This window comes from Rhipicephalus sanguineus, chromosome 3 (assembly GCF_013339695.2).
Source record: "Rhipicephalus sanguineus isolate Rsan-2018 chromosome 3, BIME_Rsan_1.4, whole genome shotgun sequence".
Classification (NCBI taxonomy): Eukaryota; Metazoa; Arthropoda; class Arachnida; order Ixodida; family Ixodidae; genus Rhipicephalus; species Rhipicephalus sanguineus.
Window position 1 is genome coordinate 220,833,658 of NC_051178.1, and position 27,422 is coordinate 220,861,079.

The 27,422-nt window shown below is 48.5% G+C and overlaps 2 protein-coding genes across 2 annotated transcripts; one reads left to right on the forward strand and one right to left on the reverse strand.

Annotated features, from left to right (window-relative positions):
* Nucleotides 1–1,286: 1,286 nt before the first annotated feature.
* Nucleotides 1,287–3,323, forward strand: LOC119386312 (uncharacterized protein K02A2.6-like). The gene is made up of 2 exons (XM_037653637.1): nucleotides 1,287–1,914; nucleotides 3,247–3,323. Exons 1-2 carry the CDS (start codon nucleotides 1,287–1,289, stop codon nucleotides 3,321–3,323), a joined length of 705 nt encoding a protein of 234 aa, XP_037509565.1.
* A 4,374-nt stretch (nucleotides 3,324–7,697) lies between these two features.
* LOC119386313 (uncharacterized) lies at nucleotides 7,698–8,495 on the reverse strand. The gene has a single exon (XM_037653638.1). It carries the CDS (start codon nucleotides 8,493–8,495, stop codon nucleotides 7,698–7,700), a length of 798 nt encoding a protein of 265 aa, XP_037509566.1.
* Between the last annotated feature and the right edge of the window lie 18,927 nt (nucleotides 8,496–27,422).

A 27,422-nucleotide genomic window follows, 5' to 3' on the forward strand; every position in this document is an offset into this window, starting at 1 on the left:
TCCTCGCGCTGCGCTTGCTCCAGCGTTATATTGAACTGCGGGTCGTGATCTCGCGGGGTCAGTGGCGATGGTGTATGATGTGTCAACGGTATGCAGTCTTATCAATGCACGTCACTGCCACGTCACATGCGTTTCGTATAAAAGCAGGCTGCTCAATAAATCGTCCTTCTTGTTTCGTTATCTGGCTTCCGTGTAGTATCTGGACAGCGACGTAACAGTGGCGACGAGCAGACCTGCGCAAACATGAGTGCCGGGCGCAGATGGTACCTGGCAACCTGGCCGACGTATCGTGTTCGTCTGGAGGCTTGCTTCGAAGCCCATAACATCGCAGACGAAACAAAGAAGCGGGCACTCTCGATATCATCGCTCACGGACAGCGCAGTGGGAATGGTTCAGGGGCGTTGCCACCCGAGGAAGGTCAACGAACTCAGCTACGATGAAGTCGTTGGGCATTTGGAAGAATATTATACTCCGCATCTCAACGAGACCGCTGCAAGCTATGCATTCTTCATGCGAGCACAATAAGCCGGTGAGTCTGTTCAGAATTTCATTGCCGAAATTAGACGGCTGGCGGAAAAGTGCAATTTCGGGGCAGCGTTGAAGAGCATGCTGAGAGACCGAATTGTGTGTGGCGTGCACGATGAAGATGTTAGGCGACACTTACTGACGCAACGGAAGCTCACGCTAGAACAGGCAGAATGCTTTGCAATTTCGGCACAAGAAGCAGCTGAGAACGCCCGAATAATGCACTCTACAGAGCAAGGTTCTGTAAATTTTGCACGCCAAAGGAGCCGGACTGGAAAAGCTCGGCCAATGCCGGATATGCGCGGCCAATGTGGACGGTGTGGTAAGGAAAGACATGCCGAGGACGAATGTAAACACTTGCGTACGGTGTACCACAGGTGCGCCAAACGAGGCCACCTGAGCCGAATGTGCCAGTCAGCCACATCTATTCACCAACAACAGATGCCACATGGGGATAGACGACGGCAAGGGGCGTACGCAACGACAGCTGAAGACTACACAACCTCGGATGATACGAGGCCTTGTACACCATAGAGGCCGTCCTTCACCAAGAAGCAAGCATCCGCAAGGTTAAACCCATTTCCGTAGTCGTCGGCTGGGATAACGTTCCTCTAACAATGCTGGTGGACACCGGATCACCTGTGAGCATCATTTCAGCAGCGGTGTTTTGGAAGTACGAAATGAAGGGGCCGCCGTTGGGAAAAACGCAGCTAAAACTGTCCTGCCTATTAGGTGAACTTCCAGTGCTTGGACAACTAAGCATGACTGCCAGATGCGATGCGAAGGATATGCAAGGGACGGTCATAGTGGTCGACAGCCTGGGACCGTCGTTATGTGGCAGAGACACGATCAATGCTTTCAATGAAATCGGAGTGCCCATGCTGACAAACGTCGTCGCGAGCGTGCAACCGATCAAGTTTAACGGACCCAACACGGGACTAGAGGCCCTACTCAGCGAATATGCTGACGTCTTTGCTCGAGCTCTCGGATTGTGCAAGGGACCCCCGGTGACATACCAGTTGAAAGAAAACGTGGTTCCACGGTTTTTCAAGTCCCGGACTGTACCTTACGCCTTGAGGGACAAGATGTCGGATGCGCTGGATCAGCCAGTAGCCCAAGACGTCCTTACGCCTGTGAAAACCGCCGAGTGGGCAACACCAGTCGTACCCGTTTTTAAGAAGGATGGGTCGCTCAGAATTTCCGGAGATTTTCGGATCACTGTCAATGCCGCCACTGCGACGGAGCAGTACCCGTTGCCGCGAGTGGAGGACATTTTTGCAAAACTGAATGGCGGGGAAGTTTTCACGACGTTGGACCTGCGCCAGGCCTACAACCAGCTACCATTGGATGAGCACGCTCAGAAGATAGCAGTCTTGAACACTCAAAAAGGTCTTTTTTGTTTTAAACGGCTGCCTTTTGGCGTAAGTTCCGCACCGGCCGTGTTTCAGGGACGGATGGACGCGCTCCTGAGCGATATTCCAGGAGTACAGGTGTATCTGGATGATATTATTGTCGCGGAAAAGCGAAGTGACATATCACGGCTGCGGAAAATTCTTCAGAGATTGCGAGAATATGGTCTACGGTTGCACAAGGAAAAATGCAAATTTCGGCAACGCGAGGTCACCTTTCTCGGGCATCGTATCGACGCTAAAGGACTGCTGCCAAAAGACGAGAACATCAAGGCCGTGCGCGAAGCTCCAGAGCCCACTTCGGTGAGTGAGCTGAAAGCATTTTTAGGTCTTGTAAACTATTACGGCAAATTCTTGCCGAACCTGGCGACTGTGCTCGCTCCGCTATACGCCCTTCTCGCCAAAGGTGCCAAGTGGCAGTGGAAGCAGGAACACAAATAATATTTTCTGAAAGTTAAGGTGGCAATGCAGGACTCCCAGTTTTTGGTCCATTTTGATCCTGATAAGCCGTTGCGGCTGGAGTGTGATGCGTCACCAGTAGGTATCGGAGCTGTTTTCTCTCACCGTGTCAATGGCGTTGATTACCCAATTGGTTTCCGCTCCAGGAAGCTTACAAGGGCAGATTGTAATTACTCGCAGTTGGAAAAAAGAGGCTCTGGTACTCGTGTTCGGGGTTGCCCGATTCAATGACTACTTGTACGGACATGAGTTTGTCCTGGTGACTGACCGCAAACCACTTACTGGTTTATTAAATCCAAAAAAGGCGATACCCCCGATGGCAGCCGCCCGAATTCAGTGCTGGGCCTTGTTTCTCGCTAATTACAGCTATACGGTACAGTATCGTAAAGGCAGTGACCATTCAAACGCAGATGCCCTCAGCCGATTGCCACTGCCTGGTTCAGAGCCGCGAGAAGGCTATTCCGACGAACGGGAGTACGTTTTGTTCGCCCAAGCGATGGAGGAAACGGCGATATGCGCCCGAGAGGTGAAACAAATGACTGATCGAGACACCACTCTTCGGCAGGTCAAAGAATGGATTTTAGCGGGGTGGCCGTTGTTTCGGCCCCAGAATCACGATCAGTACCAGCCGTACTTAAACAGGAGGATGGAACTGACCGTAAGTGACAATTTGGTGTACTGGGGTCATCGCATTGTTTTACCCTTTGCGGCAAGAAGACGCTCACTAAGCCTGCTGCATGAAACTCATCCTGGTGTGGTTTCCATGAAGAGCATCACCAGAACGCTATTTTGGTACCCGGGAATAGACCCCGACGTTGAACGACTGGTGAACTCATGCTCTGTTTGTGCACAGGCTTCCGCAATGCCACCTGCCCAGGTACCTGCGCCATGGCCAGCGACCGGGGAAGGTTGGAGCCGTCTGCACGCTGATTTTGCAGGTCCGGTGGACGGACACATGGTATTGTTCATCGTAGACTCGGAAACAAAATGGATCGAAGCGGTGCCAATAAAGATTGCCACATCTGAAACCACGGTCAGAGCCCTGAGGTCAATATTTGCACGGTTTGGGCTTCCAAAAACGTTCGTGTCTGACAATGGACCTCAGTTTGTGAGCGGGTTTTTTCGCGAGTTCTCGGCACGTAACAAGGTGCAGCAGCTAACAGCACCCTATCATCCCCAATCTAATGGGTTAGCCGAGAGAGCGGTGCGCACGATCAAGGAAGAACTAAAGAAAAATCCGGGCAAGGACTTGATAACGCGGTTGGATCGGTTTTTATGCAGGTACCGCCGAACACCCGGGGAGGATGGCAAGTCACCGGCTGAACGGTTGCTGGGTTACCAAATTAGGACGAAGATAGACAGCGTTAAGCCGAAAGGAAAGTATGCTGATGGTTTGCCAGCAGAAGCTACGAGAAAATTTAATGCAGGCGAACCGGTGAGGGTGCGAACTTTTCGAAGAAGTCGAAGGTGGATTCCGGGAGTAGTGCACGACCAAAAAGGTTCCAGGATGGTCACCGTGGATTGCGCTCAAGGACGGCACTGACGGCATCTAGATCAGCTAAGACGACGAGCTGAATTGGTGGACAGTGACCCTGGCCAGAAAAACAAGCGGGAGCCAGCCGAAGAGACTGGGGAAAAGGTGCAAGAGAGCCTGGAAGAAACAGCGGCGGAATCGCCACCACCGCTCTTGCGACGATCAACCCGGCCGCGGAAACCACCTGAACGTTATGGCTTTTAAAGGGGGAGAGATGATGTGTCAGCGGTATGTAGTCTTATCAATGCACGTCACTGCCACGTGACATGCGTTTCGTATAAAAGCAAGCTGCTGAATAAATCGTCCTTCTTGTTTCGTTATCTGGCTTCCGTGTAGTATCTGGACAGCGACGTAACAGTGTAGAGCACGTTTGTCAAGAAAAGCCAGCCTTTTGGTCGACGGTAATACCCAAATGATCGAGAAAATGAATGGTTGAAAATAAATTAGTGCATCATGGTGTTAGAATGGTGAAAAGAAATGGCACCATGATCACGCAGAACATTTATGACGACAACTTCTGCGACTTCGGTATAAAAATAAACACCAAAAAAAGTCAAATTAGTCACCCCGCTTCAAAACGTATCTGCATATCAGAGAGGTGTTTATAAACGACGCAACCAGCATGGACTAAGTCACGCCAACCCGAGTTTGGCATGAAAACCACCCGATAACGGGCGTGTCCCTCCGAAAACGGATTTTGAGCTGGGCTTCTTGTAAACGATTTTTGGGGTGAGCTGCACAAGGGCAGAGGATGAAACACCACGACGAGAACAAGGGAACGAAGACGATAGGACAAGAGCTTCGTTCCTTTGATGTCATTGTTCTCCTCGCGCTGTTTTATTCTCTGCTCTAATTATGAACCGAGTAGCCCTCATCAAGCTGTTACCAATGCACAAGGGCTAAAAACGCCAGGCCTGCGCGAAAGCGCAGCACAGTCACAGCGAAAGCTCAAAGAGCGGCACTTCTAGAGCCCCTAATAAACTCTTGTGGCTACTAATACAACTACACTACCAACGTACCCACTACACCACAAATAATAATTTTTGTGAAGTTGGGAAGCACCCACCATGACATTGCTCGTCATTCGGCGGAGAAGTGAGGCACCATCTGTTACGAAATGACTGGTTCCCCAGACGTGAAACAGAGACGTCCGTTTAATGGCAATACTAAAGGCAAACTGCTGCACCGGCCACGGGCACGCGCCCTCGATGCCGCCTCGGTTTTCTCGTCTTCGATATAGTCTGGCACGCTCCAAGTTGCTCCGTTCTGCACTATTTTGCAACATCCTCCCGGGGGGGCCAATATGAATCGCACGCGTCCATGGTGCAGCTTGAGCGGTGATAACGTGGCCGCAACAGAAATAGGTAGGCTCGCTGGCGTCTTTTCCGCAGTTCAGTTGATAGGCGCTGGCGATGACGAGCCTTGCGTTGCAATGGAAGTGCATTCGCGAGCCCCGAGGCGGAAGCACGTTGTGGTACCGAGATGTGTCGACTTCCCAGTAGGAATTGGGACGAGATCAATTGCTGGAGCTCGTCGAGCTTGCTCTCGAGACGTCTTCGTAGTCTAATGCTCTTCCAACTGAGCCAGTGGCAGCGGGACGATTTAAGCGGTCTGTCCGTGATCATGAGGCCTATGTTGTTGAGGTCGTTGATTAACTGCGGCAGGCTGACGTATGAGAAGTTCATGGCCCTCTCAGCAACCGCATTCTCATTGTTCTCGTAAACGTGGACGACGTTCGTGTCCATGCCAATCTCGCAGTTCATGTTGGGAAGTACTTGGCAGCTCCCCGGTTCTGTTAGCGTAGTTCTCGGGAGTGATTGTTGCAAAGGTTCCATGCACGTCCCTTCCAGACCGAGTGTTGAGACGAGAAGCTTAGAACCCTCATGTGATTCCTCCAGCGAAAGCAAGGACGTGTCCTCTCCGCTAATTGGCAGAAGCTCAAAGAGAGGCACGTAGCCCAGACCATTGAGTTGCGCCTTGTACTCCATTTCGTTGACGTCGCCATTGAAGGAACTGTTACGCCCCTTGCGTTCCTTCTGTGCTGTGCGCTCAAAACGCTCTTGAGCGGGCTTTTGCAATCGGCAGACAGCACGCGAATTCCTGCGAGCAGCTCGCTTTGGTTCCGGAAGTGCCTGTTCACTGCGGTCATTGATTTGCGGCTGTCGCACCCCTTTCCGTCCTTGGGGCCGACTCTTATGGCGTTCAGGGCGTCCTTGAGGTGCTTGATGACGATGTACTCGGCGTGTAAAATCTCGAAGATGCGATCCTCGTCGTGGTGCTCGCACAAAAAGTAGCCGATCTGAGAGAAGTTGCGCAAGTGCGGCGTCACCCCCATTCTGCCACCAATGACGACGACGCGCGCGGCCAAGATGAGCGTCGACATGCTCGCCTGCTGTCTCACCCTCTTCCACCTTCCTGCCGCTGGTGACGGCTTTGTGAACTGGATGATTCTTGTTTCGCTTGGAAACGCCTAGCTCCGATCCAAACAGGTGGTGGTTGCCCTCTAAGGTTTGTAAATGCGCTCCATCTATCCCGATGGCGTCAAGACACCACATCGAAGGTACATCGAGGTCCGCTGCAGAATCGCTGCTCGAGACGAACAGTGCACTTGATGGGAAGCGGAGGTCGGACTTAATAGGGCCTTGCACCATCCATCCAAAGGCAGTGTCGATCGCTGTTAGCCTCTCGTTGATGCGATCAATTTTTCCGGTTGTCACTCTCCAATAGGCGTCAGATCCTATGAGAACGGTTATGTCGTCTTCTTTCCACGTATCCGCTTGACATGCGTCAGCCACCTTATATTCCTTGGCGATGAGTGCCTGCAAGATATTGTTCTCCAGTGGTGGACTCGTTACGGAGCATATCTCTGGAATCGTTAATGCTTCCAATTCCACTGCAGCATCGTCAAATTGGCTACGCAGTCGCACGGAGACACGCTCGGCGCGTAGTCGCCTCTGAGATTTGGAGTTTCCAAAGGTGATGAGGGAAAGCTCTTCCCTTCCAACGACGGAACACTGATGTTTTCTGGCAGCGTCTTCGCGAATGTAACTACGCTGGCTACCGCTGTCTAAAAGCACTCGAGCGAGAAGTCGTCGGTTACCGCACTCTGCCCAAATGCGACCTGTCTGCAACAGTACAACCGTGGATCCGATGTGAGTGCTTTGGGCGGTTGTCACGGTTCGAAGACTTGGCAGAGGGGGTCTTCCCAACGCAACGGATTCAGCAGTAGGCGGTAGGCCCTCGACTGGTCTCGACAGCTCGCACAGAATAGTCAGGTGGTGGCGACGGCAGGTACCACAGGTAAGGCTGTAGGACTTTTTGCAGAGCCTTGCGATGTGGTTGCGTGTACCGCAGCGGAAACAGCAGTTATTATTCCGTAGCCTCACTCACTTGTCGTCCGCTGACAGAGTGGCATTGCAGGAAACTATGCTATGCCCGCTGCTGTTGCAAAGTGGGCACACTTGGTTGACCGACACGGCTGAACTTGTAAGAGCTGCAGCCGATGGAATGTGTTCCGCGCCGCCGGTGCTCTCTGTCGCCATGCTCATCTTTTCGCTTTCATGTGGACGGCGACGAAGCTGTAAGCGACCTTCCTCCCGCACTTCTACTTGGATACGAAGGAAGGTTAGAAGGTCCTTCGCTCGACGTATTCGGTCTTCGGGAGTCTCAGTACCATTAGATGCGCGGTTATCTTCTTTTGTCTTTTGTCGATACATAATAGCCAGGTCGTCTGGCAAGCAGCGCATCATGACGCGATTCAACACCACGATCTACTGATCCGGTGATACTCCGAGGCCTTCTAATGCGCTCACTCGGAACTGCACACTGTCGTGGAGTGTACGAAGCTTGGCAACGTCTGACGAGCTCTTCACGGGAATCAACGCCAAGAGTTGGTCCACGTGCTCATTAATGAGAAGATCTCGCCGTCCGAAGCGACCTGTAAGCGTTTTGATTGCGAGCTCGTAATTCTGCTCGGCTAACCGGATGCCTTCAATGGACCGCTTCGCTCTGCCGGTCAAGTACGTGAGCAAATACTTGAACTTCTCGATGCGAGACAATTCGTTATTCTGGTGGATCGTGGCGTCGTAATGGTACCAAAAGGTTTGCCATTCACGCAGGTTGCCGTCGAATGTAGGTATCTGTAGTCTAGGTAGTAGAACTGATTGCTGACGCTGCTCTCTCACCTGGCCCGGAGCATCGACGGAATTCGGAAGCTCTAAGTTGCTCGATCCGAATCCAGAAGCTTGAGCATGCGTCCTTGTAGCCTGATGACGTTCTTGCAGCCAGTACTTGGCGCGCGCTAAGGCGTAGCTGATCTTGTCGCTATAATCCTGTGTCGTTTCGACTTCGCGGTCAAGATCGTCTTCCTCTGTTACTGCAAGGATTGCGTCGTCCAGTCTTGATAATGTTGATTCCCTGTCCTTGAGGTAGTCGAGTTGCACGCTAACTTCCGAGATGTTGGGATCCGTTTGCTGTAGCAGGTCCGTTAACTGTGTTAGGGCCCGCGTGACACCAGTCCTGAGCGCACTACGCTTCTTGCGCAGCTGGTCCGAGTTCGCCATGGCCATGACGTGAAGGCGTCTCTCGAGGGGCAGTCCCGGGTTTCGCAGCACCAAATGTTACTAAATGACTGGTTCCCCAGACGTGAAAGAGAGACGTCCGTTTAATGGCAATACTAAAGGCAAACTGCTGCACCGGCCACGGGCACGCGCCCTCGATGCCGCCTCGGTTTTCTCGTCTTCGATATAGTCTGGCACGCTCCAAGTTGCTCCGTTCTGCACTATTTTGCAACACCATCTGTAAGGCATTATGTGCAGTTTCTTGATGCGACGACTGATGGCGATGAAGAATTATGACTGAGGCTTTTGTAATGGGTTGGAAGCTTTAAATGACTCACTAGTTACGTAATTCGCATTCTGTGACGCACAATCGTTATTTCAGTCTCCTACCACGCTTTATTACATACGCTAACGTGAGAAAGAGATAGAGAGAAGGAATTAACTTTATTGAGACCCTGAGGAATTGGATAATGGGAGCCTTATCGGATTCCATGGCAACCAATAGAATTGCACTTGTGAGGAACCCACTACGGTATAAATCATAATTTTTGTGAAGCAAGGAAGCAGCCACTACGCAATGTTTCGTCATTCTGCAGCAGAACCCTGGTACATGATAAAGACCTGTAAGGTATTAAGTCCACTTTGTTGATGCTGTGGCTAATGACAATGAAGAATTATGGCAGAGCCCTTTCTAATGGGTTGGAAGCATTCAACAACTCACTCGTTGCGCAATTCGCATTGTGTGACGCCTGGTTACAGAATTCGCGTTGTGTGACACTTGGTTGTTATTTTACTCTTATGCCACACTACGTTATATATGTTAATGTGGTTCCTTCCCGACATGAAGCCTGTATAGGGTCTTTTTGCAAAGCAGTTTCAAGCACCGGCATGGCTCTGAGGTTGGACACTGGGCTCCACGCAGAGGGCCCAGGTTCGAACCTCGTACCATCCTTGGAATTTTTTCTTATTTCGTTTTTTTTTCTTATTTCGAGCGATAGTGGTAGCGGACACCGGCGGCGGCGGCGCCAGACAACTACGGCGCCAAAAACGGCCCTTGTTGTGATCTCATAACAGCTTTCGCTGTAACAAGAAAGGTGCGTTCGCGTTTGCTAGCTTCACTGTTCCGTTTTACAGCGAAAGCTGTTATGAGATAATTTCAAAGGCCGTTTTTGGCGCCGTAGTTGTCCGCCGCCGCCGCCGGTGTCCGTAACCACTATCGCACGAAATCAAAAAAAAAGGAAATAAGAAAAAATTTTCAGGATGGAACGAGGTTCGAACCTGGAACCTCTGCGTGGGAGCCCAGTGTTCTACCTCACAGCCATGCCGGTGCTTCAAACTGCGTTGCAAAAAGACCCTATACAGGCTTCATGTCGGGAAGGAACCACATTAACATATGTAATGCAGTGTAGTAGAAGAGTAAAATCACAAACAGGCGTCACACAAACGCGAATTCTGTAACCGGGCGTCACACAATGGAAATTGCGCAAGGAGTGGGTTGTTGAGTGCTTCCAACCACTTATAAAGGCCTCTGCGATAATCCTTCATCGTCATCAGCCACAGCATCAACAAAATGCACATAATGCCTTACAAGTTGCAGGTTTTGGGTGTAGCGCCGCGTACGAATTGGTAAGAACGATGATGACAGGAAAGAGTCGCACTCGCAACTGAACTTTATTTTGCGTCGATTGCAAATATAAAGCTATGAAAAGCACCACGTGTTACCTATAACACTGCCACATAGTAAAACCAGATAAAACCAGATAAAATGGCCTACAACACTAATTTTCGACATAGCCTATTTCACATGAAAAGAGGTCAAGAGACGGCTTGCTGATGCATCTGCTCCCCAACTTATTGATGAGATACGCTTCAAATAACTCACGCTCTTGTTTTCTTCTATATCTTTTAAGTACTCGCGTCGTCTCCAGATCAGGTGCGCAGTGGGCTTACGCGCAAAGAGGTAGCCTGAGAACGTTTTTCTCGGCCAAGACGCACAAGGACGAGACCCCCTTTAGGGTGATAATTTCCGAGCGTGGCACGTGGCAACGTCACCTGGGCCGCCATCTGCAGCGTTACCTTAACTTGCTGTGTTCGGACGATCCCTACTTGGTGAGAAGCCCCGCTGACGTTTCCGAATTTCTAAGCGGTTTGGTTCCTTCAGGAGTTAGTGGTTTGTCGTTCGGCGTCAAGGGCCTATGCTACTCTATGCCCCAGGACATGCTCATGAAGGTCGTTAACGAAGCGATCGACAATCACGGAGCGTTTCACTTTCAAAATGAGTGTGGCATGAGCGTCAAAGGATTTCTTGAGCTCCTGAGGACCTACCTGTTGTCTTCGATAGTGGAGTTCGAAGGTTCTCTATACCGGCAGAAGCAAGGAATCTGCATTGGTTGTTGCCTGGCGCCCGTGCTAGGCGACTTGCTAATGGCACATTTCGATCGGCAATTGCAGAAAAAACTTGGCGATTTCACGTTGTACGCGTATTTCGATACGTGGACGACTGTCTGGTGCTTTTCCAGGCGGAGGACAACTCCATTGAAGCTCACTCAAGGCAGCTTCTTCATCTATTTGAGGCAACCCTAGACGGCCTAACCCTGACTATGGAGCTGCCAACTTAGCAACGTTTGAGGTTCCTGGACCTAGAACTCACATTCGCAAGGGAATACGTCTGTTGGGCGCACTCTCCCCCGCTCCAAGAAGGCCTTGCTCCCGTTTACCACTGGTCACTCCAAGCTCAAGCGGGGCATCGCGGTATCAGAATTGAGGAACGCATTGCAGCGATCTTGCCACCACAAGATCCAGAAGAGCTTTGTTACCCAGACGGAGAGGTTGAATGCTGCCGGGTTTCCTTCTCACATGCTAAGTGAATTGGTGACAATGCTTTTGTGCAAGAAACGATACCGCAGAAAAAGACAAAGGACAGGAGAGACGCCCAAAGACTGCGGTAATCCCTTATCTTCACGGCGTCTCGCATCGCATCAAAAAGAACGCGGGACGCGTAGGTGTTCGTGTTGTATTCAGCGCCCCAAACAAGCTTGGAGCCATGTGCCGCCAAGTGAATTCTCATGAACAGAGGGCGCCGACTTGCACCAAGAAACACGTCACGTCCTTCGTCGAATGCCAGAGGAACGTCGTGTACGAGATCCCCCTGACGTCCGGACTGGTGTACGTCGGTCAAACGGGGCGGTGCCTCAACGAACGCCTAAGGGAACATAAGGGCACGTTAAAGAGTGGCACGGGAAGCAACTTGGCACTTCATTGCGTCAAACAGTGCGCGTCAGCCCACTGCGCACCTGAGCTGGGGAAGAAGCGAGCACTTAAAAGATATGGAAGAAAACAAGAGTGTGAGTTATTTGAAGCGTATGTCATCAATAAGTTGGGGAGCAGATGCATCAGCAAGCCGTCTCTTGACCTAATTTTATGTGAAATAGTCTATCTCGACGATTAGTGCGGTAGGCCATTTTATCTGGTTTTATCTGGTTTTACTATGTGGCATTGTTATAGGTAACACGTGGTGCTTTTCATAGCTTTATATTTCCAATCGACGCAAAATAAAGTTCAGTTGCGAGTGCGCCTCTTTCCTGTCATCTTCTTTCTTACCAATTCGTACGCGGCGCTACACCCAAAACCTGCAATGAAATACCAACTAGCCTGCATTGACACCCTTGTCCAGCCTTACAAGTGTTTAGCGAGTACCACGGTTCTCCGCAGAATGACGAAGAATTGCATAGTGGCTGCTTACCCACTTCACAAAAATTATGATGATTTATAGCGTAGTGGGTTTCTGGCAAGTGCACTTCTATTGGTTGCCAAGGAAGCCCATAAGGCTCCCATGATCCATATCCTCAGGCTCTCAATAAAGTTAATTCCTTCTCTCTCTCGCTCTCCGTTTCTCCGGTTAACGTATGTTATAAAGCGAGGTGGGACAGTTAAATAACGACCGAGCGTCACACAATATGAATTACGTAACTAATGGGTTGTTTAAAGCTTCCAACCCATTACAAAGGGCTCAGCCATAATTCTTCATCGTCATCAACCACCGCAATAACAAAGTGCACATAATGCCTCACAGATGGTACCTGGCTTCTCCGCAGAATAACGAATAATGTCGTGGTGGGTGCTTCCCAACTTCCCAAAAAATTATGATTTCTGGCGTAGTGGGTACGTTGCTAATGTACTTGTATTAGTAGCCACAAAAGAGTTGTAACGGGCTCTAGAAATGCAGCTCTTCCAGCCTTCGCTGTGACTGTGCTGCGCTTTCCGCGCAGGCCTGGCGTTTTTTTGCGCAAGTTCTCCCCAAGGTGGACTGTTTTCGTGGTCCTGCGGTTTCCGAAAATAGAACAGTGCGAAGACAAACACAACTGCTGTTTATTTCTTTCCAATGTCATTTCAGAGCAACGTAAGAGCGAAATTGCTAAAATTTGTGAAGCGAAGATGCTTACAACACACACACACACACACACACACACACACACACCCACCACGACACACACACACACACACACACCACACACACACACACCCCACCACAACGCCACACACGGCAGACGCCGCACACAAACACACACATCACACACACACACACCACGCACGCACAGCACACACACACACACACACACGAACACACACACACACACACACACGCACCACACACCCACACACGCACACACACACACGCACACACACACACACACACACACACGCGCACACACACACACACACACACACACACACGCACACCACACACACACACACACGCCACACGCACACAGACACCACACACCACGCACACACACACCACACACACAACACACACACACACACCCACGCACGCGCGCACACACACACACACACACACACACACACACACGCACGCTGTTTCAGCTAGCGGCACTTGAGCGAATGGTAACATTTTGTGCTCTTTGCCTCAGAAACACGGCCGAGATTTTTTAGTAACCAGTAGACCTTTTCCAAGCACACGAGCGCCACCAACGGGCGCGCAAGGGCTCATGGGAAATGCGTGTACGCTGCAGCAGCCGCCGCGACGAGCGCGCGGGCCTCGCGCTGTAGCTTTCCGCTTGCGCCATGCCAGGACTTCTTAGACGCAGTGATTTTGGCGAGGTGCAACATGTTACTGCGCAGATCAATCACGAACTTCAGTGTTTAGCTGCGACGGCCTCTCGACGATTTTCATCTGTCCCACTGTTGGGCTATATTTGAGCGGCTCAGAAGCGTCACCTTTTATTTATTATTTTTTTGGTGGCAGAGCGCCTAACGGCATAAATGAAAAAAAGATACAACTCGGTTGTCTATAAGTGCAGAAGCGATCTGTGATTCGCGGATGTATTTGGAATCAATATCCATCGACACTGTGGACGGGCACAGTGTGAGGTTCTGATATTTAAAGAGTACTCTAGAGAGTGTAGTCGGCATTTGGGAAAATGAGATAGATTCATTGCGTCGCTCGCACCACATAACGATAAGTGCCTACTAACCTTCGTTGGTGCTATGTCTACAGGTTGGAATAATACTTAGAGCGAAAAATGAAAGGAGCAGTACAAGTAAGGAAATGCACAAACCAGCGCTCACACACAACTGAAGGTTTATTGCATGCGCAAACAAAGCATACATACATAAAGGGGAGTGCGTCGCGCGTGTGATAAAGAGGCACAAAAAGTCAAACAACCAAGGCGCGTGCTTACAGTGGATTATTAAAGTTGAATTCCTTGTCTTGTAACGACTGAGAAGGTTGACTGACACTAAGTTTGTTTGTTTATTTGTTTGGGTTTTATTGGCGCAAAAGCTACTTGGGCTATGCTGCGCCAAGAGCAAGGTGTTAAGGGGGTAGGTATAAGGATGAATCCGCGTTATTTAAAGTTTGTTCAGATATCCTACGTCGTCTAGAAACTTCATAACATTTGTGAGAGGTACTAGTGGGTCGTCTCCTAGAATTAATGATGGGTGTAATGGGGTGTGGGTCTTTTATAATTGACTGAAGTGTTTCTGTCGCAGTATTTCGTAATGTGGACATGTAATTAGAATGTGCAAAACTGTGAGAGGAGCGTTACAATTTTCGCATGTGGGCTGTGCTTCTTTTGTGAGGAGGTGACTGTGCGTGAGGTGTGTGTGTCCTATTCGAAGTCTAGCTAGGATGACCTCGATGTAGCGATCTTGGTGATGGCAGCTTTTCCACTGCCCTAATACCGGTTTATTGAGGTGCAGCTTATTAGTGTAGTTTGTGTTCCACAGGGTCTGCCATTTGTCATTCAGAGCTCCGCGAATGGTGCGAAGCCCATCCTTCAAAGGCACCTTTATGTTTGATAGAGTTGCACGTTTGGCATTAGCCGCGCACCTGTCCGCCTTTTCGTTTCCTGGGATCCCAACATGACTTGGCACCCAACAAAAACGGATTGAGTGGTTCGGATTTACGTGTAAAAGTGTGTGTAGAATGTCGCCAATGAGAGGTTCTTGCTCAGATCTGAAGTTGAGGGCTTTGAGGGCACTTAAGGAATCTGTGTAGATGACTGCTTTCTTGTGTTTGTCTGTTATCACATTTTGCATAGCTGTCCACAGGGCGTAACTTTCGGCTGTAAAAACTGAAACGCATTGCGGGAGTCTTATGGTCTGTTCCCGCGATCTTGACACGATGCCGCATCCCACGTATTCATGTGTTTTTGAACCATCTGTGTAAAACTCACTTTGGCCGCTGTATGTTTCTTGTACTGAGTAAAACTCTTGTCTTATGTGCTCGTGCGGGGTGTCTTGTTTTTTGAGGTGAGTCAAAGAAAAGTCCAGAAACCGTGTGAAGTCGCACCAAGGAGGTAATCTAGATGGCTTTTCGGCTACATTAAGTGCTTCTTGTAGGATACTGTACTTGCGACACTTTTCTTCGTACTGAAGTATTAGGGGTTTAATGGCTTGCGGCTAATTTTCATAGTGTATTCTAGTGTTGCAGTGATTAACGATATCCTTGCATATATGTCCTGGTAATGATCGAACTCTGAGCACCATGAGTTGTGTTCTTCTTTGCTCCAGGGATGGCTCATTTGTTTCAGCGTACAGACTGAGAACAGGGGATGTTCTGTACGCGCCGGTTGCCAAGCGTAGCCCAAGGTTATGCACTGGATCTATTTTTCTGAGGTACGATTGTCTGGCTGAACCATATACTACACATCCGTAGTCTATTTTGCTGCGTATTAATGATCGGTATATGTGCAGAAGACATTCCCGGTGAGAACCCCATCGTTTTCGTGACAAAACTTTAAGCACATTCAGTGCCTTAGTTGCTTTAGTTTTCAAAGTGTTTATGTGGGATATGAAGTTTAGCTTCCTGTCAAACATAACCCCCAAGAACTTGTGCTCTTTTTTAACTGGTAGGATAGATCGGTGCATCTTTAGAACAGGGTCCGGGTGTAAGCCCCTTTTTTGGGAGAAGACCACTGCAACAGTTTTTTTCAGCAGAGAAACGAAACCCGTTTTCGGTCGCCCATTGTGTCAGTTTATTTAATGTTATTTGAACTTGTCGTTCGCAGGTAACCATGTTTGATCCTCGGTACGAGATTTGAAGATCATCGACATATAACGAATGCATGACAGAGGGGGGTATTATTCTATTTATAGAGTTCATATTTACGACGAACAAGGTTGTGCACCCCGTTTTCTTGGATGAACACACGTGGAAACGTTGTTCGAAGGCGGACATGGAAAGTTCGATTTGACAGAAAGTCAGCTAGACATTTGAGCATTTTTCCGCGGATCCCCAGATCTGCCAGCTCTCTCAATATACCGAATCTCCATGTGGTGTCGTACGCGTTCTCGAGATCAAAAAAGACTGTAAGGCAGTGTTGTTTATGCAGAAGGGCGTTCCTTATTTCATGTTCTAATCGGACAAGATGGTCTGTTGTTGAACAATTCTTTTTGTAACCGCACTGGTGGATGTCAAGTAGATTTTAAATGCGAAGCATTTCTTAGCGAACCTTTGGCACTTTGAGCGTTTCTATCTACGTATCTATCTATCTATCTATCTATCTATCTAGCCGCCTACGTCTGGGGGCTCTCATGACCACCTCCTTGACTTGATGTAGACCAAAATTTGCATGGGAGGGTAAGAGGATGTGACAAATATGACTGTCGGGTCATGACATGAATAACGTGAAAATCCTGTCGTGTACGTCGTCAAACCCTTTCCTTCTGACACGTGTGGCACATACCCGTTTACCACGGGCCACGGTGCACGGGTATGCGCCACAGGTGATTGACAGTTTATATCTACCCAGCAACGGCGAGAACAGACAGTAAATGCGAGAGCGTTAAGAAAGAGCGACATCGGCAGCGTTGACCCGACAAATGGAAAGAATGACAATTAGGATCCCAGCAGGAATCGAACCCAAGCATTCTGCGTGGCAATCAGGTATTCTACCACAGAGCCACGCCAGGTCTGTAAACTGGTTTGGAAAAACAGCCTATGCAGGCGTAATGTCGGTGCACAGTCAATTGTGGTTTCGTTGCTTGCTATCTAATTTTACAAGACAGCAATAAACAAAACATGATACCCCTACGGTGTGTATACTCCTACGATACAGGCATCATATCGGATTAACGTCGGTGGTTCCAGTGTTAGCTCCGCTTTTACAGCAGTCTAATAAACATTATATTTGTATTCCTATGATTCAAAAAGCTACATTGAAGCATTGCTCGACCCCGGAGAAATACATTAACAAAACTTGCGTATGCTATTCACATCATCGCACCGTAAAGTGCACTTAGTCCGCCACAACGACGCAGTGTCCTCTTCATTTCTTACAAGGCTGGGCGATTACCTCATGCTGACCGATGATGATGCCACATTGACTGACAGCCGCTTTGTAGACTAGGCTACGTAGGCCACATACGCCCAGGTAGACTACGAATATGACAAGCTCCATCCACTGATGTTGGTCTACGTAGCACTATCCAGGCCTACCAGCCTCGACGGCCTATACCTCACCAACGCGAAGGCTGACTTCAGATTCCGACATGTCGCCTGCTCTATCGACAGAAAATTTGTCGACGAAATGACCGAGGCATCCACGATTTCCAACAGCTGTACTATACCACATACTTCACTACACATGGACCCCTCGTCACCGCGATCCCGACCTGATCCGATAACAAGTCACGACCAGCTGCTGGTGCTCACTGATCACGGGGATGATGCCCTTCAAGAACTGTCAAAAACTTCCACACATGCACACGGGTTCGTGAAACGTGCGTGCGTTCTCCATATCATAAACGACAAGTATAAGCACTACATATCAGCTTACCGCTTCTGGTGTTGGTATAATAGCCACGTTGCCGTTGGCAGCGTTACCCAACTGTAAACAACTGGTTATACAACACATATGCGGCTCTTCAACATATATGTGTGCGTATAAAATTTATACAGATCTTTAGCGTCATTTTGTAACGTTTCGCTCAGTAAAAAAAAAAAACGCCACAGTCACCATCCCGCCGCACGCTTCGCATATCATCGACTCCCATGGTACGTGGGATCTGCCGAGTTTTTTTTTTTGTTTAGAGAGTGAAAGTCAGCCTTGTATTTACGACACTTTCATAGGATTTTGCTAAGCAGCTTGTGAGGGCGATTGGCCTGTAGCTGTTTGCGGATGTAGGTGGCTTCCCGGCTTTCAGGAAAGGTATACTGATTGCATTTTTCAATGATATTGGTAAAGTGCCACTGTCCCATATTTTGTTGAAAAATTTTAGTAGAGCATTCATAGAGGCATGTGAGAGATGGGCAAGCATTGAATAATGAATTCGGTCTTCGCCAACTGCCGTTTTTTTGTCTGAAGAAAGTACTCTGTTTAACTCGTGTAGTGTTATTGGAGCATTGAAGGGTTCGTGTGAGGATCCTGTGATAGGCAACCTCTGTTTTTCTGCGGAGTGTTTGTATTTAAGGAATGCATCTGAGTAGTTGGCTGAACTTGAGGTATTATAAAAGTGTTGGCCTAGTATATCTGCTTGTTCTTGTAGTGTAGTTTGCATGCCTGGGGCTGTGAGTAAAGGAATGGTATACGGTGAGTAGTCTCCCCTAAACTTCTTCAGACGATCCCATAACTTTTTCGATGTGACGGAGCTGTTGATGGAGGACACATATTTCTGCCATGACGCCTTTTCTGCCTGTCTGCGGACATATCGCGCTTTAGCCTTAGTCTGTTTGAAACTTATGAGATTTCCGTAGGGAGGGTACCTCCTCAGGATACTCCATGCTCTATTTTGTTGTTTCTTTGCCTGCGTGCACTCAGGTGTCCACCAAGGATTCACCTTCTTTCTCACAATGGTCGACGATTGTGGTATTGCTGTTTCTGCCGCTGTTACCAGGGCTGCTGTGATTTTTTCGTTCATTTCGTCAATGCTCATTTCAGACGTCAATACGTCCTCGAGTTTAGCGGTTTTCTTAAATAGAGGCCAGTCCGCGCGTTCTAGCCTCCAGCGGCGTGGTTTAGATCTGATGGTCCTAGAAAGGTGGATGTCAGTTTGATGATTGCAGGCATGTGATCACTTCCGTATGAGGTGTATAGGACCTCCCATTTAAAATCACTAAAAACACAAGGCGAGCAAAAGGCTAAATCGAGACAGCTAAACTTTCGTGATGTAGGCGAAAAATATGTAGGTGAACCTGAGTTTAAAAGACATCTACTGGTTGATAGGACAAAATCTTCAATAACTTGACCTCTGTTGTCTGTTTTCTCACTGCCCCAGAGTGTACAGCGAGCATTAAATTCACCGACTAAAAGGTATGGTTCAGGCAGCTGCGCTGCTAGGTCATCAAGTTGTCTAAGAGTTATATGTTCATGAGGTGGGATGTAAACTAAACAAATCATCATCATCATCATCAGCCTGTCTACGCCCACAGGGCAAAGGCCTCTCCCATGTTCCGCCAATCAACCCGGTCCTGTGCTTTCTGCTGCCACGTTATACCTACAAACTTCTTAATCTCCTCTACCCACCTAATTTTCTGTCTCCCCCTCACGCGGTTACCATCTCTTGGAATCCAGTCAGTTACCCTTAACGACCACCGGTTATCCTGCCGACGTGCTACGTGCCCGGCCCATATCCATTTCTTCTTCTTGATTTCAACTATGATGTCCTTAACCCCGTTTGTTCCCTGACCCACTCTGCTCTCTTCCTGTCTCTTAAGGTTACACCTATCATTTTCCTTTCCATCGCTCGCTGCGTCGTCCTCAATTTAAGTTGAACCCTCTTTGTAAGTCTCCAGGCTTCTGCTCCGTAGGTAAGTACCGGTAAGATGCAGCTGTTATATACCTTTCTCTTGAGGGATAGTGGTAGATTACCATTCATGATTTCAGAATGTTTGCCGAATGAGCCCCATCCCATCCTTATTCTTCTAGTTATTTCACTCTCATGGTTCGGCTCCGCGGTTACTACCTGTCCTAAGTAGACGTACTCCTTTACAACTTCCAGTGTCTCTCCACCTATCGCAAAGCGCTGTTCTCTGCCAAGATTGTTCCACATTACTTTAGTTTTATGCATATTAATTTCAGACCTACTCTTCTACTTTCCGTATCCAGTTCAGTAATCATGAGCTGTAATTCGTCTCCCGCGTTACTCATCAATGCAATGTCATCAGCGAATCGCAGGTTACTGAGATACTCTCTATTAACTCTTATCCCTAATTCTTCCCAATCTAAGGCCCTGAAAACCTCCTGTAAACACGCGGTGAATAACATTGGAGAGATCGTGTCTCCCTGCCGTACGCCCTTCTTTATTGGGATTCTCTCGCTTTCTTTATGGAGGACTATAGTGGCCGTGGAGCCGCTGTAGATTTCTTCCATTATGTTTATGTAGGCTTCGTCGATGCCCTGATTCCGCAGTGCCTGCATGACTGCTGATGTCTCCACCGAGTCAAATGCCTTGTCTTAATCTATGAAGGCTATGTATAGGGGTTGGTTGTATTCCGCGCATTTCTCTATCACCTGATTGATAGTATGAATATGGTCTATTGTTGAGAAGCCTGTACGTAATCCTGCCTGTTCCCTTGGTTGATTGAACTCTAATGTCGTATTAATTCTGTTAGCAATTACTTTTGTAAATAGCTTGTAGACAACGGACAGTAAGCTTATGGGCCTGTAATTTTCCAGGTCCTTGACGTCCCCTTTCTTATGGATCTAGATAATGTTGGCATTCTTCCAAGATTCTGGTATCCTCCCCGTCGAGAGACACTTCGTATACAGGGTGGCCAGTTTTTCTAACATAATCTCTCCACCGTCTTTCAACAGGTCTGATGTTACCTGATCCTCACCAGCTGCTTTGCCTCTTTGCATTCCCTTTAGGGCTTTCTTTACTTCTCCTGTCAATACTGGTGGGATGTCAGATTCCTCTGCGCTAATACTGCTTCTTACGTTATCATCCTGACTGTCTCGGCTGCTGTACAGATCTCTGTAGAACTCTTCCGCTACCTCAACTATTCTATCCTTATTGTTTGTGACATTGCCTTCCTTGTCCCTTAATGCATACATCTGATTTTTGCCTATGCACAGTTTTGTCTTCATAGCTTTGAGGCTTCTCCCGTTCTTTAGAGCATGCTCAATTCTCTCCAGGAGATGGTTTTATGGGATAAAACTGTAACCGCTACAGCTTCGAGAGAGGTATTTAACTTGATTTCACGGGTGGAAGTGCCACCTTGCACGATTATGGCCACTCCCCCTGATAGTCGACTTGCGTTCTCACGGTCCTTTCGAACAACCGTAAAATCTTTTTAAAAATTGCTGTTTTTCGGGCCTAGACTCGTTTCTTGTAGGCACAGTGCTATAGGGGAAAAGTTCTGCATAATATCTTTAATGTCCCCCAAGTTGTGTATGAGGCCTCTACAATTCCAGTGTATTAAAAACGTCATGATAAAAACTGAAGAATCGCTGGATTATTGAGGTGATGTGGCTAAACCTGTAAATGAGGGTGACAAGAAAGACGTCACAGATTACGCAAGACTAAAACTGGCCATGTGCCCTTCCCCGGGGCACTGACCGGATGTCGGGCCCCTTTTCCCCTACCAGGGGGAATTGGAGGCACGACCGGTGGTCTTGGAGGTTTGCTGCCTGCAGCAACCTCCTCTGTGTCTGCAGGGCAGACTTCCATCGAGTCAGCGCCGCAAAGGCGTTCATCGTTGGAGCTGCTATGCGAGAGTGTTTGCTTTTTAGGGGCGAAGCTCCTTATAGCGGCACCCGTTCGTCCCTCGTAGCGTAGTATGTAACCAGTCTTACGCTTTGACCTGCAAGGTGGTGCCGGTGGGAGATTTTTCCTGTGCGTTGTTGAACAATAAAAAATTCGCAGCGTTAGCAAAAAGCCGACTTCTTCTGTCTCTCATTCCCATTAGCAGCCATTCTTTACCTCCAAGGTAGTGCCTGGTGAGATTTCTCCTGTGCGTGATTAAACAATAAAAATTTTGTTCAAAACGCCGTTGATTGATGAAATAAACCAACAAAAGACGCCAGATGTTTTGTAAAAGCAAAACGAAAGAACGCCAGATGTTTCTAAAGCAAAACGAAAAGACGCCAGCTGCTTAACGAAAGACGCCAGATGTTTTCTAAGCAATGGTTTTCTAAACAATGAAAATTCACAGCGTACATGTAAAATTAAAGTGCGCTGCAAGTCGTCATAACTCATCGAACCTTTAGTATAAACGCGCCCGATCTCACGTCGGTGATGATGTACTGGGCAGAATACACGGAAGATTCACGGTTTACCGATGAACCTCCGCAGCTTCGCCCACTCATCATCATTCACTCCGTGGATATGCTGTGATTTTTTTTGAGGGAGCCTTCCCTTCGACAGCGTTAACGAGGTCTGCGTGGCCTCTACGCTACGCTGGATGGTACCAGCAGCAGCAGGGGCCTCCAGGCCTCGAGTGGAAGGTGCTTGTTGGGTACCTTCCGACTCCCTACGTGAGGGCTGCAGGGCCGACACTAGGTCCTGCAGTCGGACCTGAATGCTGACCGACACCATTTGCGGTACCCGCCCTCGTTGTACCGCTTGGCTGTAGGAGCCCTTCTGGGCGAACTCTACTCGTTTCCTCGCTTCGGCGTATGAAATGTTGTCTTGTACTTTCAATGTGTTTACTTGTTTTTCCTTTTTCCATACGGGACAAGTCCGGGAATATGCGGCATGTGGGCCCTCGCAGTTAATGCACCGAAGCTCGTTTGTGCACTCATCATCGATGTGGTCGGTGAGACCGCACTTCACGCACGTCGCTTTTCCTCGGCACGCCTGTGACCCATGGCCATACCGCTGGCACCGGAAGCACCGTCGTGGGTTTGGCACATAGGGTCTTACTTTGAGATTTCGGTAGGCGGCAGGTACCGCAGATGGGAGGGTTGTGCTCGCGAAAGTCAATACTACATGCCTTGTTCTGATTTCCTTTCCTTCTCTTCTGATCATTATGTTGTGAGCGGAAAGCACTCCTTGATCAGCTAAGGCTTCGGTAATTTCTGCATCGGTGCATTTTACAAGGTCATTGTCGGAGATCACGCCCTTGGCATGGTTTAGTGATCGGTGTGGTGTGACAGATACCTCATGATCACCAATTTTGTTTAGCTTCCTAATATTGTTGCTTTGTTGCTCGTTACGGACTTCTACCAAAAGGTCACGGGAATTCATTTTCCTAGCATCGTAGTCTCCGTTGATGCATTCTTTGATGGCTTTGGCGATCAGAAAAGGTGATATGTCTTGCATCGGTGTTGTACTTTTTGAAGTGATGACAAAGAACTTGGTGAAGTTGTTGCATTTAGACATGAACTCTTTCGTTACTTCGGTGCGGTTCCCCTTTCGGAGCCGATCGGTTTTTTGGGAAGTGGGATGTTTTTCCATAAAAAAAATGTAATGTTCGGTAGTCATGCTGGCCGCCCACCTTGGAGCCCAACCAGGGAGTGTATTTATAGCACTAGACATACATAACTACTATAACCGTACGCGACCAGCCAAGGAAGACTGGTCACGCACGGTTAACCCTAGCCACCATGAAAAAAGGAAGTAACAGAAGAAAAAGGGGACAGGACAGATCAAAAGCGCGAGAGAAAGGCGAAGATGGTAGAGCTGGATAGGAAGAGGTGACTGCCGATTTCCCCCAGGGTGGGTCAGACCGGGGGTGCCGTCTGCGTCAAGCCGGGGCCAAAGGGGTGTGTTGCCTCTGCCGGGGGGCCTTAAAGGTCCAATCACCCGGCGTCGGCTCAACCACCAGGATCCCCTTTTCCCCGGACACGGCAAAGCCACGCACGGCTAGGCGTGGGAGGGGGTCGAAACCTCCCCGTTAGCTCGGGTCCGTGGTGTCGCTAGACACCAAACGCCTGCTTGCGCAGACGCCCCTGCGGGGTGACACTAAGTGTGGCGATATTTGTGACTTGATATGCCTCCGAAATTTCTCGCGTTGTCTGATTAGGTTGATGGTAAAAATTACTGTACCTTCGAAGATGGGATTACATTTTCATTACTGACATAGCGACGCGAGATGAGACGGCTCCATTCAATGAATTTCGATGCTCACTGAGGTGCATATTAATACATCGACCAGTCTGGCCGATGTACATGTGGACGCAAGAAAGAGAGATTTGCGGTTAACTCCTACATAATTTAAAACACAATTGGCATGCCTCTGACCGCATTTTTCTTTGCCCAACGCAGACCCCTGCGACCTTAATGCGACTAAGCTTATTTGGGGCAGCAAACACAACCTTCACCCCCACATCGCTTTCCTACGTTCTTCAGGCCATGCGACTTCTTATACATATGTGGAATAACTGCAATATTTCTAGTTTCTTCATTATTTACGGATGGAAGACGTCCGTGTTAATCTTTCTTTGCCATGCGAACAGATTTTCGCAAACCGATACAACGATACGCAGGATATCTCGCCTCTTTCATCACTTTGCAGCTGGAAACTACTGCTCATCTTATGTGAGCAAGTTTTTTTTTTCCAGTGCCGTACGTAATCATGACATCACAATTCCTCGTTTAACAATATTCGAATGCACCGACATGAAATTAAACACCGATTTCCCTGAACGCGGGCTATACTGCCCGCAAACATGCTCCGCAGTGAAACTTAAAAGCATGTATCAAGAAACTGCAAATTATCAGAGCAAGGCATCTCGCAAGTGAATTCTAGTCCCATTCCTTTTCCTATAAACACGTTTAGAATGTGCTCACTTCTTTGTACAGCGCGTGACTTGTCAATTAAAATGAAATAATCATGTGTATACCTGAACACTGTAGCACCTCTCTATACAGTTTGGTTAAACCCGATCACGAGCCGCTGTGGCATTAAATGCCATAGCGGCTTGTGAACAAGTAATCATTGAATAAATACGAATTCGGTGTTCCAGCTCACATTGCTCACGATAGCACGTTTTGACTACATATATCGGCACGTGATAACTCGCATGCCGCTTTAACTGCTACATCCGGTATACATCCGCTCGGTAATACCTACACTGACTGCATCATTCCTTTCGCATTTCATGCATAGAGATACATGCAGGTGCGTTGAGACGTGTAGTATTTAGGATTTAATAATGGTCAACCAGCGGCGACGCGTTTTTTTTTTTTTTCGTTTGGTGCTCGCACGGCGCCAACGAGCAGCGAGCGACGGAACAGCCGGCGGGCTCGCCACACTTTTCCCATAGTGCTTCGCGCGCCCGCGGGGGGGGGGGGGGTTCTGGGATTGCTTGAAAAAGGTCTATTACAGTGGCTTTGTACACAGTAGTCAATGCATAGAAAGAACGGAATGCTGCAATATGCGTTGCACCAATATGGACTCTTTACGCGTTTGAAATAAAAAAAGGGAAAGTTAAGTAGCTTGAATGCCCCCCTTTTGCGAGGCGCAAAAATGTTTGCCATCATATAGTCCACCGGATGAACGACATATATAAAACGATCAGAAATGGCCTTTGCTTTGGTGAGTACTGCGTACAATAAATGATACAAGGACTTTCAAAGGCTCATCAGAATAAACTAATCGAGTTATTAATGATAAAAATACAATCGCCATTTGTACATTTATGCCATGAATCTGCAATACAGAACGCGTTCTGTCACGCGGCTGCCTCACGGGGTCGGAGGCCGCAAGTAGGATTATCGGAGAGCGCCAGTGCAGATACGCAATCGCGATCAATGTGCTAAATATATTGCAGTATGCGCAGTACCACAACGCATTTTCATATCAGCTGGTGTTCCAGTGTGTTCTTTACTGCAGGTACTGCATGGGCGCGACGATATCGGAAGAGCCGACTAAACAATATTGCTGTATACGTAAGGACCACTGTATCTGCCGTGCGACAATGATCAAAATAAGGCGCCCAAACTAAATGATGATTTGAACCTGCGTACAGCTTGGCGCTTGTTTTGCCTGTGCATTTCCCTTGAATATGCAGTTTCACAATTCAATTGAGTGTTTATAATCTTCTGAAGGCTGACGCGGCACTTCAAGGCATAAGAATGGTGCGTACCGACTTGTGGAATGACGTGGCTCTCTTTGTAACTTGGAAACGCATTCATCGGCAGCACGCCCTCCGCCGAAAACGCGCGCGCGGCAGTACGCAATCGCTTCCGCGGGCGAGCCGACGACCATGGCCTCCGAGATGGCGGGCGCGCGGCGGGTTTCTCTCCGGCCGTCCCAATCGCCGCGCTCTCCTGCAAATAAAACGAACATCGCGTCGCGCGCCCGGCTACCGCGAGATGGCGCACTCACATGATATTTTGGGAGAACTTCAGAATCGATTTCGAATCGGCAGGCGGTTAGACAATAATCTGTTTGTTCTTACCCAGTGTATAGAAATATCGAAAATAGAAAACAGGCCCTTATACGTAGCTTATCTAGATATCACCGGGGCGTATGACAACGTTAATCAGGAAATTTCTTGGGATATATTGAAAGAAGTGGGCATAGGGGACGACTGTATACAGCTTTTGAGGGAAATATACCGAGAAAATACAGTTTGTGTAGAATGGGAAGGAATAAGTAGCAAGGACAGCGTTGAAATTAGCAAGGGGCTGAGACAGGGATGTCCTTTGTCCCCGCTGTTATTCATGCTGTACATGGTGAGGATGAAAAAAGCGCTAGAAGGTAGCAAAATTGGATTTAATTTGTCGCACAAACAGGTCGGCACGATGGTTGAGCAGAAGCTTCCAGGTCTATTTTATGCTGATGATATTGTCTTATTTACGGACAGTCAAGATGATATACAGCGACTGGCAGATGTATGCGGAAGGGAATGTGAGGCTCTAGGACTAGGATTTAGTGCAACAAAATGTGGATTGATGGTATTCAATGATCACGAAGACCATGCGGTCTTCATACAGGGCCAGAAAATACCGAGGGCAACCGAGTACAAGTACCTCGGAGTAAGGGTAAATGAGGGGGATAGATATATGGAGGTACAAGAGAAAGCATCGGTAGCAAAGGGAAAGAGGAATGCTGCAATTATGAAGCACAGAGCTTTATGGGGATACAATAGGTACGAGGTGCTTCGAGGGCTGTGGAAGGGTGTGATGGTCCCGGGGCTTACATTTGGGGACTCAGTAGTGTGCATGAAGTCAGAGGTACAATCAGGAATGGATGTAAATCAAAGGACGGTGGGCCGCCTCGCGTTGGGCGCTCACGGGAAGACGACAAATGAGGCTGTAAAGGGTGATATGGGATGGACAGGCTTTGAAGTGAGGGAAGCTCAGAGCAAAATGATATTCGAAGAGAGGCTGAGGAAAATGAAGAAGAGTAGATGGGCAGAGAAGGTTTTCAGGTATTTGTATAGAAAAAGCGTTGACACGCAGTGGAGAAAAAGAACTAGGAAGCTCACCAGTAAATATACGGCTAGCAGTGCGGGCGATATGGCAACAAGGAGCATTAAGAGGAAGGTCAGAGAGACGGATAGGACTTATTGGATGACAGCG